This window comes from Nelumbo lutea, chromosome 4, assembly GCF_056320005.1.
Source record: "Nelumbo lutea isolate HS-2025 chromosome 4, American lotus-T2T, whole genome shotgun sequence".
In the NCBI taxonomy this organism is placed as follows: domain Eukaryota; kingdom Viridiplantae; phylum Streptophyta; class Magnoliopsida; order Proteales; family Nelumbonaceae; genus Nelumbo; species Nelumbo lutea.
The window spans coordinates 34,487,681-34,499,892 of NC_142687.1; the positions used below are offsets into that span (position 1 = coordinate 34,487,681).

At 43.9% G+C, this 12,212-nt stretch overlaps 1 protein-coding gene across 1 annotated transcript; it reads left to right on the forward strand.

The window, feature by feature from the left end:
• Nucleotides 1-9,649: 9,649 nt before the first annotated feature.
• Nucleotides 9,650-11,174, forward strand: LOC148855126 (uncharacterized protein At4g22758-like). Its single transcript, XM_088986369.1, has 2 exons — nt 9,650-10,599; nt 10,696-11,174. The coding sequence occupies exons 1-2, from the start codon at nt 10,374-10,376 to the stop codon at nt 10,905-10,907; spliced, it is 438 nt and encodes a 145-aa protein (XP_088842495.1). The 5' UTR covers nt 9,650-10,373; the 3' UTR covers nt 10,908-11,174.
• Nucleotides 11,175-12,212: the final 1,038 nt, after the last annotated feature.

Genomic DNA, 12,212 nt, shown 5'->3' on the forward strand with positions numbered 1-12,212 from the left:
TAGTTTTCTAATTTGTTGTATTGTGATTTCAAAAACTTCTTAATAAAAATTAATACATTAAAGGTTTAATCGACATATACTTCTACCAAACACGTTTAAAGAAAAGGAATTGAAACTTGATAAACAGGCCCCACATAATGAATGCGTTTTCACCTTTTCATTATTTTGGCAGTAAAAACAGTTACAAACTTTTTTCTGTTGCTTTTTTGGTTTCCCAAATCAAGTCTAGCAATAAAGAATTTTCAAATTTTGAAATCAAAGCTATGCTAGCTTGCAGAATATTTCCGAACCAAATTCAAGTTTTGCATCAATCCATCAGAGACCACTAATCATCATCATCTCACCGTTGGGGTGGATTTGAGCTGAGCCGACTTGAATTGAATATTTGGTTGTTCGAGCTTGATTCTTTGAAATTGTATTAGTTCAAATTGGAGCTCGAGTTCGGCTCAATTTAAAGCTTGGAAGTTTGAGTTTATTTTGACTTGAATTTGATTATAAGTTTTTTAAAAAGATAATTTTTTTTTATTTTACATACAAAAATTTAAGAATTATAAAAGTTATCTATTATTATACATAAATATATATATGTCCAAAAATTGTTTTTATTTTATATACAAAAAATAAGAGTTATAAAAATTATTTATTACCATACATAAAAATAAAAATATATATATATATATTATATATATATATATATATATATATATATATATATATATATACACACTAGGCTCACAAGTCGAGCTTCACTGGGCTCGAGCTTGGCTGGATTAGCAAACGAGCCTATATATCAAGTTCAAACTTGGCTCAAAACTTGGTTATAACTAAGCCGAGACGAGCTTAACTAGTTTGTGAGCAAGGTTCAAAGTATTGATACGTCCGATATGCCGGTAGGGGCGTAACGGGTGATATCGATACTGTTTTTTATACTTTTTTTGTTTTTCTTTTTTTTTTCAAAATCGGTTTAGGGAGTCGGTTTAAGGCTCCTCCACCCCCTAAACCGGTTAGAACCCTGATACACTCACTATAGGGGCATATTAGGGAGGTCCCGGAACAATACGTATTACTTTGAACCTTGCTCGTGAGAAACTCAACTCATGACCACCCCTACCTCCATGACTATGGGCAAATGACCATAATTAGGATCTCCTCCAAAAAAGAAAAACGTTCTAAAATGATCCCCAAATCTCACCACAAGATTAGGTCCTACCGGTATAGATATATGCTACCAATACAATGTTCACAACAATGTCCCAACCAAGTTTTAAAGTACCAATATGATACATCTCGTATTAGGCGTATAGTATTGTATTAGAGGGTATAGATACACCCTTTTCAAGGTTAATCCCCAAACTTTTATTTTATATGAATAAAAAGAAAAGAAAAAAAAAGCCTACGATACAAAGTACTGATACAAGATACACCCCTTCTACCACATCAGGGCGTATGGATACTTTGAACTTGGTCTTAACAGGTGACTGCAGCTTTACATTTAGAACATCTCTCATCTCATCATTCATGAACAGATATTCCCAATGACTATTAATTAGTTGGGACAAATCTGAACTGGACCCGCCATGCATGCATGTTGGAACTAATGGTTCTTTTGTTCACAGGAGATCTGGACTGAAATGCCCATACTCCAGAGTTGGACCATCACAAACACAACATTTTTTCATAGAGCCATCACAGTTTCCGGGCAAATCACCGCAACCTCATACTAGTATATTACTGATGTAGGCGCATTTGGCTAACCAGTGAGGGCTGACGCGTGTCCAACCAGAGGGTGCCAGCCTTAGCGTACAATAAGAACACTCGAGGCTCAGGCGTAGACCAGACAAACCCAACCCAATGGCACCACATGGCTCTGGCAGATTATCTCGCCAGGGCCTCGTACGGTTCGAATCTGGACCATCCAGGCCCAACTACTCCCAGGAGAATCCGGCTATAAATATGAAGCACCCCCCACAAGGTAAGGGGTTAGACTCTTTGAACTCCCTCCAGAGCTTGAGTGACCTCCAAATGCTACTAGCCTCTGGAAAATCTAAGTGTTATTTAAGTACTCGTCTGGACCCTTTGGCTTCGGACTTTGGACTCTCCTTATGCTCATACTAACTTGATCATTGGATTCCTCACCTCGGGTATCCTCCCAAGGCCTCTAACACTTCTATCCTTGCAAGACCCCCTTTGGACCCCTCACATGTAGCATTCGATGCTAGTCCTCGGCTCCTTCGGTGCCTAAAGAGATCTACCACCTCGAACACAGTCCTCAGCTTCTGCTTCACACCTTAGGACATTCGAAGCTCGAGAGCGAAATTACCTCCTGGTCCTCAGCCAATCCGAACTTCAACAATTAGCACCGTCTGTGGGAACCATTGCTAAGACGACCCCCCTTTTTAGGATAAATAATATACTTTTACCTCGAACCCTCCTAAGCTCGAAAGCTATGGTGCGGATAACCAGGAATAACCAGAACTTGGTCACCTATGAACAGTTTCAGGCTGTCCTCGATCGCTTGGACTGCCTTATTCAACATATGGAAGAAGTTTGCCCCCGAGCAAGAGGTCCCTCTCAAGGCTACCACCCAGGTAGGTTGTCAAAGGGTCAGGGATGACACGAACATGTTGAGCCACCAGCCCTTAGCCAGGGCAACAACTCGTTGATCGAGCCATCTGCATCAGGTCCAACCTTCCCCCTGAACGCCTATTCGAACTGGTAAGTTTCCTGAGAACTAACACCGACGTCTTTGCTTGGTCCACCGCTAACATGCCTAGGATTGACCCCTTAGTCATTACTCACAAGCTGAGCATGGACCCCTCAACGCTAGTTTCACCCATGAGGTACATTACCCTAACTGGTTGTCTAGCGTGGTTTTGGTAAAGAAGACTAACAGGAAATGGCAGATCTATATTAACTTCATAGACCTCAACCGAGCCTACCCGAAGGATAGTTTTCCTTTACCGAGCATAGACCACCTTGTCGACGCCATTGCAGGGTATGAACTACTCAGCTTCATGGATGCCTTCTCCAGGTACAACCAAATCCAGATGCACCCCGACGACGAACAGAAGATCTTGTTCATCACTGAGCATGATACGTACTGCTACAAGGTGATGCCGTTCGGCCTTAAGAATGTAGGGGCCACATACCAATGCCTTGTCAACAAGGTTTTCAAGAATCAGATAGGGAGGAACATCAAAGCCTATATGGATGACATGGTGGTGAATAGCCTAAAGGCCGAAGCACACACCTCGGACTTAGCCGAAACCTTTGATACTTTGCGCAAGTTCAACATGAAGCTCAACCCAAGAAAGTGTGCCTTCGGAGTTATCTCAGGAAAATTCTTAGGCTTCATCATCACTCAAAGAGGCATTGAAGCCAACTCGGACAAGGTACAGGCCATACAAGACATGGCACCCCCTCGGTCAAGGAAGGAGACCCAGAGACTCACCGACAGGTTTGCCACTCTCAACCATTTCATGTCAAAGTTGGCAGGCCGCTGCCTTCCTTTCTTCTACTCCATTTAGAAGCTGAAAAAATTTCAGTGGATAGAGGAGTACCAGCATGCCTTCGACGAGCTCAAGCTATACCTCTTCTCACCCCCGCTCCTTGCTTGATCGACATAAGGGGAAACTCTATATCTGTACTTGTCAGTTGGGGACGAGGCCGTTAGCTCAGTTTTGGTAAAAGATGATGGAGTCCAGAGACCTATATACTATGCCAGTAAGGTCCTCTGCGACACTGAAACCAGGTACCCTGAAGTGGAAAAGCTAGCCTACACCCTTGTCACCTCGACTAGAAAGCTCAGGTCATATTTCCAAGCCCATACCATCGTGGTCCTAACGAACCAGCCCCTCAAGGCCATCTTCGACAAGCCAAAGACTTCGAGATGCATGATTAAATGGGTGATCAAACTCTCGGAGTTCATAGCAGAATGCACCTTCAATAGGCCCCTCGGCCGACCTCATGGAGGCGAATCAGAAGAAACACGCCCGATCGAGCCCCCCCCCCCCCTACGTGGAGACTTTTTGTCGATGGTTCATCCAATGCCAAAGGGAGTGAAGCAGGCCTCATTCTCCTCACCCCCAACGGTGTCGTCATAGAGTATGCGCTGAAATTCAAATTCCCTGCATCCCACAATCAAGCCGAGTACGAAGCCCTCTTGGCAGGGTTATAACTCGCTAGAGACCTCGACTTTGAGCACATCGAAGTCTTCAACGACTCATAGTTGGTGGTGAATCAAGTCAACAGTGAGTACAAGGCTAGAGAACAGAGCATGGCTAAGTACCTTGCCAAGGTTCAAGAGTTAGCTCACCACTTCCGACATTTCTCCTTGCAGCAAGTTTCGCGAGCCGAGAACACCCGAGCCGGCACCCTCTCCAAACTGGCGAGCACCTCGGACGCAGCCCTCAACTGCATAGTACGCGTGGAAAGGTTACCTCGGCCCTCCATAGAGGACACCCAAATCCTCCTCGTAGAGGTCAACCATCCTGGATGGACCCCATCATCAACCACCTACTGACGGGGAGGCTACCCGATGACAGGAACGAAGCCAGAAGACTCTGATGTCAAGTAGCACACTACACGCTACTGGAGGGTAAATTGTATAGGAGATCCTTCAACTTGCCTTACCTCCGATGCCTCCACCAGAGGAGGGTGAGTATGTGCTCTGGGAAATTCACGAAGGCATCTGTGGCAACCACTTCGGTTGTCAAGCCCTACCCTAGAAAACATTAAGGCAATGGTACTTTTGGTTGACCCTTCACAAGGACGTAGCCGAGCTGATGCGGAAGTGTGACCAATGCCAGAGACATGCCAACCTCTGCCATCAACCAGCCACCACCCTCTCACCCTCAGCAGCCCCTAGCCCTTCGCCAAGTGGGGGATGGACCTCCTCGGCCCCTTTCCTCAGGCAACGGGGGACCGAAAGTACCTCGTCATTGCTGTGGATTACTTCACGAAGTGAGTGAAGGCCAAAACCCTCACCACTATTACTACGCGGGCAATTCAGAACTTCTTTTGAAAGAACATTATTTGTCGTTTCGTCCTCCCCCACATGCTGGTCACAGACAATGGAAAGCAATTCAATGACACTAAATTCTGAGAACGATGCACCTCTCACAGCATCAGACAACATTACACATTGGTAGGCTACCCCCAGACGAACAGTCTCACCGAGGTTATGAATAGAACCATCTTGGATAGACTAAAGACCAGGTTGGGTAGAGCCAAAGGCCTGTAGGCTAATGAACTATATAGTGTTCTCTGGCATACCGAACCACACCTCAGACAGCCACGGGAGAAACCCCGTTCGGCCTAACCTACGGTACGGAAGCGGTGATTCCAACAAAGATCGACCAACCAACACTTTGCATCAAAGGGTATAATGAGTCCGAGAATGACGAGCCACTCAGAGCGAACTTAGATATGTTGGAAGAAGCCCAAGAACAAGCACATATTAGAGTGACTTCCTATCAGCAGCGAGTGAACTGCTACTATAACTCCAAGGTGAAAGAAAGGTGCTATAAAGAAGGAGACCTTATCCTCGGTAAGGTCATGGTCCCCGAACCTGGAGCAAGAAAGTTGGGTCCCAACTAGGAAGGCCCCTACCGGATTAAGCAAACGCTCGACCCGGTACATTTTGGTTGGAAAATTTAGATGGAAGATCCGCCCCTTGGAGGTGGAACTCGAAGAACCTCCGGATGTATTACATATGAATGTAATTTTTTTATGAAGTAATGAATGAATGAAGCAAAGTTCCTCTTCGGCTCAATGCTTAGCGTGTGTTCCCACCATGACTCTAAGACCCCTTGGCTTCGTGACTGGCCGAGGTGCATGGCCTCTCCTGAGGACCACACCCTCTTGCTGGACCGTCGCCAGGGGTATATTACTAATGGCGAGCATCCTAACACCCCACCTAGCCAAAATTGCCCAGGATGGCCGAGGCCTCGCAAGCCTCATGGCCCGCCTTGGCAGACGATGGTCTCTTGGTCCCATACACTTAGCACAATCAACTGAAGGCAGCAGCCCTAACGTGCTCGAGGGTTTACCTCGGCCCGAGACCCCAACCTCCTCAGAGCACCACCTCGGTTTCATCAACATAATCGCTTGGAGAGAAACCAGGCAGGCCTCGGCCCATCCTCGGCTCCTCCCCCACAACTCGATAAGCCACCTCGACCTTGCCTAAACAATCATTGGAGAAAGGGAGCCAAGTGAGCGTCGGCCTCTCCCCATCACTTCACTAGGCCACCTCTACCTTGCCTAAGTGAACACTTGGAAGGAATTAGGCTAGGTAATCAGCACTTTGGTCGCGCATCTCTACCTCAACCTTTCCCTCCCAACAACCTAAGGCATGTGTGTAGTGAGCCAACATAAGATACTTTTTGTGTGTGTGCATTGTGGTCTTGTTGTTGGGAGGGGCAGGGACCCTTCGGCAAAAAAAAATGAAAAAGGGAGAAAGAAAAGAACACATTGCACAAGAACAAAAAGACGCACTGTATGCAAAAAGAATGCTCGGTTTTGTCATTACACTTCAACAATATTTTAGCCTTTACAAAAAGTTTGGCAGCCTCTCAGGCCGATCACATGTACACCAAAAGAAAAGGAGGGGGGGGGGGAGGGGGGGAGAAAACTCCATTAAGCCTCGCCACCTTCCAGGGGAAGGGCCTCATTAGCCTCCTCGGGAGTATCTAGGATCACCTTCAGCATCTCGACATCGAAGTCAGGCAACATCTCCTTGAGAACCTTCTTGGTGTCCTCAATCCCATCCAGGTACATCCCATATGCATAATCGGCGAGCTCCTCCATAGTGCCTCAATAGCCTTCCCTTTAGCCTCACCCACCTTCTTCTCAGCCTCGGCTTCCTGCTTGAGCGCCTCAACGGTCTTCCCTTCAGCTTCGGCTAACCCCTTCGCCACCTCTGCTGCCTTTCTCTCAACTTCAACTGCTTGCTTCTTGGCCTCAACAGCGCACCCCTCGGCGTGGGTCGCCCGCCGCTGGGCGGACCCTCTCCTCTTGCTCCTTAGAGAGGTTCTTCTGCACCTCCTTCAGCTTCCCCTCGAGGCGCTCGCGAATAGCCTGCTCGTCCTTGAATCCCCTCTTGAACTTTTGAAACTTCTCATTGGCAATGGCGGCAACCTTCTGGAGCTTCTCCTTCTCATCCTTCAATGTCTCTTTTTCCTTCTCAAGTTTCTCCATACGGGTCAGGCTGAGGCTCATCCTTTAGTGTCGAATTTGATCCGACACTGTTCATGTTGGATCCGATTGGATCTGATAGGACTCGATTTGAATTTGAATCCTATTAGTAAGTCGAATCTTTGGATTTGATCCGATCCAATTTGTTTTATTTAAAAATTAGTAAATTATTAAAAAGAAAAATAAAATATACTAATTTAAATAAAATAAAAAACAAATACAAATATTTGTTTAATTATTTTCATCATATTTATACACGTTTTTATAAAAAATAAATAAAATAACAAATTTATAAGAATATAATATAAAAATATATATTTATAAATAAATAAACAACATATATATATTAATATATTTATAAATATATAATATATATTGAATCGAATCTTCTCACATTAGATAGGCATGATGTGAATGGACCAAATAGGATCGGATCCGATCCTATTTGCACCTTCTCAAAACCAAGAAATCCCTCCAAAAATAAGCGCCATTGAATGCAACGAGCACATGGTATTCTTTAATAAAAGGTAAAAGAATAATTCTCTCTCTGTTTACTATTGTTTTTTTTCTTTTTTTTTCACACTAAGACGGGGTTGATTTTAGTTTCCTAAGGCATCCTACAAACAGTAAGCAGCACTCGACCACTTTCTAGACAAAAGTCACAAAACCTAATGTGATATCTTTCCTAAGAAGTCACCATAGATTTCGGATTCTCCCAATTCCTTTTCGACATCTTCCCTACTTCCATGAATGAAAGTGATTAGTTTGTTATTTCTGAACCAATGAATCAATGTCCCAGTGAGCTTTCTAAATCCTTTTCTCTCTGACAAACCAAACACTACAAGATTTTTTTTGGATAAATATCTGAAACCTCTCTTAAAGCTTTCGAACATTGTTGAAACTTCCCTTAAAATTTGGTAATTGTAATCATTTCTCCTAAATTTTTTGATACAGTTGCAAATAGACTTATATTAAAATTTTGAGATCGGGCTTTATTCAATGCAAGACCTGTTTGAACACCGTTTGAATAGTCTTTACAGCCTTGCATTGGAAATACCTGCATATTTATGTATTTTATTTTATGGGGAGATATTTCCAATGCAAGGCCATAAAGGCTGTTCGTATGTGCCTTGCATTGACTGAAGCCGAGTTTTAAAATCTTCTAATAAGAGCACAAAATATCCAAAATACTCATACAGTTACTACTGAAGTTGGTTTTACAAAAGCAAAAAAAAAAAAAAAATACAAACTTTATGAAAGAACAAAAAAAATTAAGAATTAAAATCATGGCTTTACCATTAAGCAATTATATAAAGGGTAAATTTGAAAAATAAATCAGTTTCAGAAAAGAGATTGAAAAGATTTGCCAGTAATGTGAAAAAAAAAAACTTAAAAAATAAACATTTTAGTAAAAAGTAACTTTATGAATATTTTAAAAATTTACCAAAGTTTTAATAGGTAAATTGATTGAATGAACTCATTAAGATGAAACCCACTTCCCCAAATCCCTTATTTCAGCAAAAAGAGAAAAGAGTTCTCCATCAAAATTTTGCTCTAAGAATGATTGAATAAGCATCATTTAATCTAAAAGCCAACCATTGATCCAATAAGCTATGTTTGGTCTGAACAACTTTCTGTTTCTCTCTGATTTTTCTATCAAACCAAAGACAGCCATTAGGGTCTAATGGCACTCCTTTGAGTTATGAAGCAGTCTCATAAGCATGGATTTGGTTCTAGAGATGGGATGATTCTGAGTTGTGAGTGGCATCAGAATGTTGGGAGTAAAATAGCATAAAACAACAGAGAGCACTGAATGGCACTCCTTTGAGTTATGAAGCAGTCTCATAAGCATGGATTTGGTTCTAGAGATGGGATGATTCTGAGTCGTGAGTGGCATCAGAATGTTGGGAGTAAAATAACATAAAACAACAGAGAGCACTGAACCCAGACGAAAGAATTGGATGGTTGTAGCTATCTCAGACATATTCTGTGTACTAAGTTCAATTATATGACCAACCTTTTATCCCCCACCGTCCGAAACAAATCATCATTTTATTATTGCATGATTCCCAAGTATGAAGTATTCCTTTCTTCTTTCCCCCTTCATCTTTGGCCCTTTCTAATTTCCCCATTTGGACGGCCCAGAAAAAATCAGGCCCCTGCCCCACCCAAACTAGCAATTTGACTGAGAACAACAACCGTTGGATTGGAAACAATCATGGACCCACTTATTTTTGGATTGCTTAATCAGTAAATCTCCAGTCTCCGCTGGTCACTGGGTAGTGGATTTAGAATTGTCTACGTCAGCCCTACCGAGAAACCTGGTTTAAATGGGTCTCGGATCCAACGGTTTTCAAGTTTAAACTGCTCATTCGTGTTTACCCAAAAGAAGTATTTTATGCCTGGAAAGCTGTAGAATGACAAAACACGAAAGCTGCTTACGTGTTCGATAGAAAGTCTCAAAGAAGAGAGCGCCTATTCTCTTGTTAATCGGTTGCCCTTTTTCATGCCATACAAACTATGCATTCAAAGAACAATAACAGACGACCGACCTACCATCGCCCCCACAAAACCGCGCCCTGGACGGATCGACCTAACTGGAAAGAGAGAGGGAGAACAACTCAGAGACACAGGAGGCCTTAACCCTAATCCTAATCCTAACCCAATAACAGCATAATAAAAGGGCGCAGGGCTCAAAGAGAGCATCACCAATTTCTCTTTTTTTTTTTCTGACTCTCTCGACTTGTTTTCTTCTCTCTTTCTGGCTAGCTCTCTGCAAGCCTTTCCCCCCAAACTTACCTGCGAGAACTCCGTCCCTGGGGATTGTGAATGGTGGAAGCCGTCGGTAATTTAATGCTTTTCGCTTCTCCTGCGAGGGCAACCGCGCGTATCCCATCCGCGCAGTTCTCCTCCTCTGTCCCGAACGACTCCGCTCGCTTCCTTCACCAGATCCTCGCTTTCTCCTTCGGCTCTTGCAAGGAAGGCTGGTACTACCGCTGCCTCGGCGTTGATCCCTGAACCAGTTGCCTCTTCCCACCACCCACCGGCCACCACCTCCTCCCATCTTTCCTCCTTTTTTTTTCTGATTATTTCGATTGATCGATTTCGTTGATTGTTGTTTCATCCTTTTTCATCGTTCGATAAGAGAAATCAGTAAAAAATACAAAGATATTAAAAACATGTTGCTACAGAAGCCGAAGAAGAACGCCAAGGGCAACCGCCTCTTGATCAGCGTTAACGTTCTCGGCAGCGCCGGGCCTCTCCGGTTCCTCGTTAATGATGAAGAGCTTGTTGCCGCGGTTATCGACACCGCCCTCAAATCCTACGCTCGTGAGGGCCGGCTCCCTGTTCTCGGATCAGATCTCAACAACTTCCTCCTGTACTCCGCCAATGCCGGCACAGATGGTAAGTAAATCGAGATTTTCCAATTGAATTGTTTGTTTATTTTTTCTTCTTTCTTTCTGGGTTTTAAAAAAAAAATTGTTGTTGTTCTGTCTGCAGCTTTGAGTCCCTGGGAAACGATTGGATCTCGCGGTGGAAGAAACTTCGTGCTATGCAAGAAGCCGCAGGCGCAGCCCCAGCAGCCCCAGCCCCAGCCCCAGTTGCAGACGACGAACGGAGACGGGCAATTGACCATGATAGCAAGAAAGGGGAGCGGCAGCTGGAAGGCATGGCTTAACAGGTCCCTGAATCTGAAGATATATTCTCATTGAATTGAACTGAACTCAATTGGTCTCTAGAAAGGGAAAAAAAAACTTGTTTTTTATCTAGTAAGGTCAGTCTTTGACTCTTTGTTTCTGGGTTTCATTCAGCTATTTAGGGGTTCCATTGGACTAAGATCACCCTTGATTGTTATGTTCCGATTTCCTTTCGTCTGTTTGGTTCTTGGGCAGAGAACGAGACTGATCTCCATGCCCATGAATAAAAGTTCTATGCTTCTCAGAGATTGAATAAAGATAGAGATCATTTTATTCTGCAAATCCCCATTTTTTTTCACTATGCAAAAATTTCTTCTTTTGAATTTGGCAATTGATCGTCAAGTCGTTGCAGTCGTAACGATTGCGTGTAAAGAAGTCAGATTTTAGGGTTTCGTTGGGTAGTTGGGGACAGGCGTACGAAGATGCCATGAGCATGAAGAGCCAGAGTCACCATTAGCGGCAATTTACCATCGCTGTTGCTGCCTACTAATTAGGGCACGTGAATGGCTTTTTAATGCCAGATTTATTACAAGAATTAATTATTATTTACTTAAATGTTTAAAAATCAATAATTAATAATTTAATTAATTAATTAATCTCATAATAAATTAGGAGGTAATTAGATGTATCTATCATGGCTATTTGGTCTTTGACCGAGTAAATCCTCTGAGCTCCAGCTGAGGAGTTTAGCACGCGGGATTATTAGGGATTAGAATTTAGGGCTCAATTGAGTTGGAAATCAAAACCCATTTTGGAATTTGGCCCGATCTCATAGTTACATAATACGTGGCAAAGGCAATAGCTCGGCAGAAAAATATGCCTAAGGCGTGCGCACCAAGGGGAGAAATCAGCGGTCCAAACTCCCTACTAGAAGTCCGAACTCTCCCTTCGGCCCCAAGCCACTTAGACAGTACCTCGAACTATCCCGCGATATAGTAGTTCAGGACATACCTCGTCGAACTGGCCCGCCTGCAGCTCACACCTCACTGAACTGGCCCGCCTTATAGCAGTTCGGAATACACCTCACCAAACGGGCCTGCCTTATAGCATTTCGGGACTCACCTCACCGATCTAGTATGCATTGGCAATACAGGGCATGCCTCCGAACTCAAGACTTCACCTTGCTCACCACTCCAGCACTGCCTCCAGGATGCCAAACCGAACAAATCGTACCATGCCTAACACCGAGGAAGTTCGTACGCAGGGGCGGCGCACCTGACTGACTTGGGATCTGACGCTTGGCGGCTGCACTCCAAACGGCCACCTGACACTGCCATCTCCAGTTACAGAGATGGCTCCGACAAGGAGCAGTGGCGGTTC

Excerpts from the sequence above, each read along its gene's own strand:
- LOC148855126 (XM_088986369.1), top strand. The coding sequence starts at position 10,374 with ATGTTGCTACAGAAGCCGAAGAAGAACGCCAAGGGCAACCGCCTCTTG. Across the intron at positions 10,600-10,695 it reads CGCCAATGCCGGCACAGATG|CTTTGAGTCCCTGGGAAACG; the intron begins GTAAGTAAATCG and ends TTCTGTCTGCAG.